This window comes from Argopecten irradians, chromosome 13 (genome assembly GCF_041381155.1).
Source record: "Argopecten irradians isolate NY chromosome 13, Ai_NY, whole genome shotgun sequence".
Taxonomy (NCBI): Eukaryota; Metazoa; Mollusca; class Bivalvia; order Pectinida; family Pectinidae; genus Argopecten; species Argopecten irradians.
The window spans coordinates 20852884-20860041 of record NC_091146.1 but is presented as its reverse complement, the minus strand read 5'-3'; the positions used below and the strand labels follow the sequence as shown (position 1 = coordinate 20860041).

Here is a 7158-nt window from a genome sequence, read left to right as displayed (position 1 = left end):
TCCAAATGCCCCACATACTGACGGATAATTATTACCGAATTAACTTGTGTCCGTCAATCACGTAGATTTGTTCCACATCTGACGGATCATTTTCTAACTTGACCCCGAACTTTCACCTTATGTGACGTGAATGAAAATATCGTATGGTGATGTCGTCTTTTTCTTTTTTCATGGTAAAGGTATGTATTGTTAAGTAAATCTTTAAAGGGTAATTATTGCTTTTTGAGTATTTTCATAGTTTTTTCAGTGATATCACACACTGAATAGAATTATTGGTATTGTTTGCGAATGCGCATATATATTTCCCATGGTTGTAAAAAGGAGTACATTCTCATTCGGTTTAGTGAATTAATCTTTTTATCCGAATCAAAGAAGCCTCTCGTATTGAGCAAAACCAAATAAATAGCTAACAATTTGTTAATTTGCTTTTTTGAATGTCATAATGGTTGCAGTATAAACAGAATGCACGTTTATTATCTGACGATAAAAGTCCTGTTTTGTACCTCGACACGGAAAGCCAAGATGACTCGGCAAAACCTCGTCATCGCGGCTTTTCTAAGTTTCGCACCTTAACCAACCTTGTAATGTAAACTACTAACCATGTATACTCTATATTATCACCAAGTCCCGATGGAAGCGAACTAAGGGTAAATATCAACGACAGGAATTAATCCACTTATACAAGAACCTCAATAGTCATACCGAAATGTCAATTTCGAATAACTAATCCATTAAAACGAGAAATAAACATAACAAATTAAATTAAAGGTAATCCATATATAACGTTTTTGTGTCTCAGTATACTTGAATATTTACATTCACTTGTCATCTCTACTATATAAACAGAGCAAATCAAAGTGAAGTCCATGAGAGTATAACCGACACCCAAAACGTGACCATTATGACGTCATTAATGTTGACGTGGCAACGTCAACTGATCACCGTCAAGATGGCTGTTCCATCTTGTTGAGTATATCGCCATTGATGAATGGTTTTCCTGGTCTAACCTAAATGACTTTAATACAGTGACTATCCAGATGAATTTATAATGTAAATATATAAATTTTAACGATGGAGTGAATGGTCCATATAGATGCCGGAGCTTTGTAGACAATCATTTAGCGCGCATTTTATCTAAACATAATATCAATGTGATGGAATTCTATAACTTTCCATTCAGTATCATCACGTTATGGTAGCCACTGTAGAGGTTAATTTACTTATTTACTGCTGAATTACAGAAGGTTATCATTGTTGTTGGAAAAAACTAACTTATACACTGATCATTCCCATTTATATTGTCTCATCGTCTCCTCCAAACACTTTGAGAAAAAAAAAATCTAAACCAAAACTTAAAGTCCACGTGTGAGTCTATGTGCATGATTCCGTGTTATATCACATTCTGCATAGACACACAATCGTCATGGCAAATAACGTATTATGGCCTTGAAGTATACCATATTTCTCTGTTTCCCTGTAGAATGTTAGGAGATTTACATTTTTATCTGTTACAGTCCACTTTGTCACACGATGTAGAAACACGTATTCATAATGCTGCACAAATTATTGTCGTAAAGCTCTCTTCATGAGTTCTTTGGAATCTCGATGTTTACTCGCAGTATTGTATGAGTTTTACATCGCGATCACATTGTTAACCTTGTTCTCAGAAACTTTGCTCGGTTTGCTTTAAAAGATACAAATAAGGGAATTTACGTTGAAAATATCAAGCAACTTTCATGCAGGGAGAATTGACTTGCAGTCACGTTTTTTTTTCTTTTTTATTTCAAAACAACGGAATATCATAGTAGTAAAATTGCAACAAAACGTCGTGAGAGAAAAATACTCTATCTTTGTAAATATGAAGGATATGGACAAAATGTTGTGACAAAACATATGAAAGAGCATTATAATCTATATGTATGATCATGAGTTAGACACAGGGGTGTCATGGTGAATAACGTATTGCTGTTGTAAATCGCACTACGTTATTTTTGCAGTATTTTAAGAGCTTTACATTATCATTAATTTCTAATTTCTAAAGAACAAGTTCATCACTGTAGTCACAATATGTATAAGCATAATGGATTACAAATTATTGTCGTTATGTTCACTACATCAGTTCTTTAGTATTCCTCTGTTTACTCGTAGTATCATTGCTACACATGTTTGCAATCCAAACGACGCCCTTTTCACTCACACCTACAGCCCACACTCCACTTATCTCTGTGTCTATGATCTTAAGCAGCTCACCGTCACCGCTCAGCAAGAGAATATTATCATTGGCCCAATCTGCTATGATGATGTCCCCCCTATCATAAGCTACGCACTGGGGGTTAAATGATACATCTCCTGTTTGTGATGTTTCTTTATATCTACTGGGAACATCACCTCTGCATATAAATAGTTCTTGGAGGTCAGAATCCATAACAACAACATGCTCGTTTCCATCACCACCATCATCTACATAATCGTGATCAACCACTGCGATGTTTTTAGTGATAGGACACTCTGTGACCCTCCACGGTGAACACACTAATGGTGTCACAGTCCCTGTTGCATCTGTAGTTAGCACCATCTGACCTTGTGTGGTATACTTGGTGATGAGTTTTGACATACCTATAATGATATGATTGTCTGATGTAACACAAATACATATTGGTTCATCCTTTGTTCGAAATGTTAGTGATAATTGTCCAGAGATCAGTTCTAAGATGTTACTTTGTTTATCACAGGCCCACAGTCTGTGTGTTGTAGGTGATAGACTGATGTCATTGATCCCACCCTTGTGTGTAACCTCCTGTATCACCGTACCCGTTCTGTCAAGGAGAGTTAATGTTTTATTGTAGTCACAGGTCCAGGCCTGGTCATCAGTGGTGGGACATATAGAAAGAATGTCACATGGAGATGCCCACTCCTCAACCACTCTAGTGACTGTAAGTAGTTTGGTCCTGGTCACTTTCTCCTTCCTCATACCACCTGAATTCTGATGTGTAGATGATTGTTCTTGTCCGTGTAATAAAGATACTGATCGATCTTTAACTGCTAATGTTGTAGATTGTCCAGATCCGTCAGACTGACTTGTACCAAGCGCTAATTTTAAGTGGTTACGTGGACTTTTGTTTGGAGTGAAGCTGACAATACCTAACACAGGTTTTACAGGGAGATGTAACTGAGGATCTATTTCACAATCGGTGAAATCGTAAATTTCTATGTGAGAACCTTGCCGAAGCACATTCTGGCATTCCTCGATTTTTTGTTTCAGTTGTTTGTCGTACAAATCCAGATCCTGCTTGTATTTCTGTATGAGTTTGGTATTGTCATTTCTCTTTTTCTGATACACAGAAAGTGTCTCTGCTGTAAGCATGTCCAACTCTTGTTTCAATCTTTCATTCTGCGCTTTCAGATCTTTTGAGAGTTGTTCAAATGTACGGTCATTTTCTGTGAGAAGAGTATTAGCAGAGGCGATGTAATTCCCGATGTCCTGAAGTACGTTTTTCTCCGTGTTATCAATAAAATTTCTGATCTTCTCTTCTTTTAGTGGTATGATTTCACTAAGATCACAAAACAAATGTCCTTTGTGCAGAGACGTTACACACTTTGGACAAACAGGTTCGTGACATGTTTCACAGTAAATGTCTAATTCTCTCCCTTTGTGGTGTTCACATGTAATCTGTCCCTTCAACCGGACAGGCATTTTGGCTGTCATGTTGATTATTGTTACATCAAACCGCCGTATTCACATTCCCATTTAGTTTATCTTAAACTGAGCTAGAATCTAGAATATACGATACAATATATATTTGCTTTTCATGGATGTGGATAAGCAAGTTGATCGATGTTAATTCGTTATAGATAACATGTGTAAAAAAAAACGTCTGCAGGGATCCGCTGGAATTTCCGATTAAACCTGTCTATTTGGTATTATCAATCTTTTGAAATATATTATAGATTACGATCGAAATAAAATCAATTTTTTGTTGGGTAGCTATATCTCTCTGTCCGTCGAAGGGAGATTCTGGTCCGTTTCGGTGTTAATGTCAATCACCATAGTTATATTTCGAAGTGTAATTTCAATGTCTTCAATATATCTCATCCAAAAAAAGTTATCACTTACTAACAGTCGATCTATTGACCACCTACCGACTGTGATCGATCTATTGACCACATACCGACAGTGATCGATCTATTGACCACCTACTGACAGTGATCGATATATTGACCACCTACTGACAGTGATCGATCTATTGACCACCTACATGCAGTGATCGATATATTGACCACCTACCGACAGTGACCAATCTATTGACCACCTACCAACAGTGAATGAACTATTGACCACCTACCGACAGTGATCGATCTATTGACCACCTACCAACAGTGAATGAACTATTGACCACCTACCGACAGTGACCAATCTATTGACCACCTACCAACAGTGAATGAACTATTGACCACCTCCCGACAGTGAATGATCCATTGACCACCTGAGGAATGTGACAAATCTATTGACCACTTACCCACAGTGATCGATCTATTGACCACCTGACGAATGTGACCGATCTATTGACCACTTACCGACAGTGATCGATCTATTGACCACCTACCGACAGTGATCGATCAATTGGCAACCTACCGACAAAGATCGATATATTGACCATCTCCCGACAGTGATAGGTGTATTGACCACCTCCCGCCAGTAATCGATATATTGACCACCTACCTACAATCATGGATCACCTTCACCTTCTGTTATGATAAAGACAAAAATCTGTTCTCATTTCAACACTTCGTTAACGTTAAACAGCATTAGTTTGACTGTGTCGATATCATTACTTAAGTTTACTTCTTAGTCGATTTTGTCGTTCGTAAACGTCTGTTAAGATGACTAACCAGTCTTTGATCATCTAGTTTATAAGATTTCTTTGGCTGACATTCTATCATTTCTCTTCAGTCTAAAGTTGGGTGTACGAAATTGAGGTTCTGGGAAAAAGGTTTGGCAATATCCTGCTTTAACCCCCTAAAGACCAAATTTGTTTATAGGAAAAAGACTGTACAAACATCGCAACAAAAACAATAGGACGTCGGTACAGCTAGTCATAATTTAATTATGGGAATATTGTCGACATAATACCGACACAATTTCATCCAGGATATATCTGGAAGTTCAAGCTGATATATATTTTATTCAATCCATATAAAATAGTTCTTTTGTGATCTGGCTGTAATTCGGCTCATTTGCATAGATGATATTGTTAAAAGAATTGTCATACTAGTAATTCTATTGATACCTTGTTTTAACTATGATGCCAACTGTACAAATGTCTGCAAAATCAATTATGATTTTAGAGTTATTTCTCTTCTAATGCATATGAACCGATATCTATTTATATATATGGAAATGGAAAGTACTACGTTATAATTATGGATTCGTTGCAAGCGAGTTCGATATAGACGTGTTGTTGTGCCCTTAGCCGGCACACAGATAACGAAGATGAGAATGAGTTACAAAGATGCTTTATTGTCCCATCCATCAACACGTAAAAGACTACAAAAGAACAAACAAACAATATCTTACCACAGTGTACATATTAAAGTTTCATATGACTAGAGCTTTTTTAGTGTTTTGGTTGTTATTTTCACCTCAAAAATATTATGAAAGGTAAATTCATACATAAATATCTGCATTCATGTACACTAGATTTAATGAACTACAGTAACTCAATTAACTACATCAAGTGTAACTTCATATAAAGTTATAAAAACAGCATTATATGATAAGGTTTGTAAGATATATTAAATTTAAATTCCCAAACTGTCCTAGCTCAAAACTTAATAAAAACACTGCTATGTATTACACCAGTTCACTATCAATATCAATACATGGCGCAATCAATAAGATATTGCTATACAGTATAGATTATACTATATATTACAAAAAACATGTGATAAACTTACGTCATGGTACCCTGGGGCTTAGAACCCAGGCTTATGAGTAGTTTTTAGGTACTTCCAGTCTATTGTGGCAATACTGCAAATAACTCAATCTTAATTAAATTCACTCTATAATTGCATTATGTAAAAGTAAACTTGAATCCTAATGCAAATTATCTGATACTTGACATAAAACCTTTTAATAAGGGGGTATTTCTAAAAGGTTGAACTATTTAAGAACAATAATTCATATAACTAAAGGCTGTTGTATTATAAAAACATTCAACAATACAACGTGTATACTGGTTGGAGTTGTCTCCCTTTATACGTCACAGACGAAGCTTGCCCCATGGGCCTTTGCAAAATTACAAATGACAGTCTCTATCTATGTATGTAACATATTGTACATAACTATACCTGGTAATACTGCTGGTGAATTAGAAAATAATTCTATTTTGCATTACTTTCACTACAGTGACGAAATATAATGTGAAAGAAAAAATCACAGTAATTGAACAGTTTATATTTATTTTACAATGAATAATAATTGTACAGGAATCTCAATAATCAAATTGAAATGTCCACTTTAACTAATCCAATGAAAGGAAAAATAGCTATGTCAAATTAGAATATACGTAACCCATACTTAAAGTTTAAATGTTGGATAATCCATGACTACAGCGTGCGTCAGTGTCAACTTAATATAATGTCAATTAGATGAGAGCCCATAACTCTCCACTCAGTATTAACACATAATGGTAATCAATGTGGAAGTTAATCCCATACTTTCCATGTCTTAAGTGTTTATCATTGCTGTTGACATGTTGTCTGTTGCTATAGACACGGGCCATTTCACAAACACCACGTGTTTATGTCAGTCAAATATCACAAGGTTACATAAATGTATTGCAATTCATATCGTCACCTTCAAACACTTTGATGACGTCCTCTATACCCAAACCTACAGTCCATGTCTGGGTCTATGTGTATGACCCCGTGTTATATCACACTCTGTATAGGCACATGGTTGTCATTGTTACTATGGTGTTGTTTCCTTGAAGTGCACTACGTCATTTCTTTGTTTCCAAGTAGTATGTTAGAAGTTTTATATTATTGACTTCTTCAATCTGATTAAACTACAGTTAGAACACCATGAAGAAAAACACATTATGTTTTACAAATTGTTGTTGTAAAGTGCACTCAATCAGTAATTTGGTATATCTATAT

At 35.7% G+C, this 7158-nt stretch overlaps 1 protein-coding gene across 1 annotated transcript; it reads right to left on the bottom strand.

Annotated features, from left to right (window-relative positions):
* Window positions 1–2110: 2110 nt before the first annotated feature.
* Window positions 2111–3706, bottom strand: LOC138305683 (uncharacterized). Its single transcript, XM_069245973.1, has one exon. The coding sequence runs from the start codon at window positions 3704–3706 to the stop codon at window positions 2111–2113; it is 1596 nt and encodes a 531-aa protein (XP_069102074.1).
* Window positions 3707–7158: the final 3452 nt, after the last annotated feature.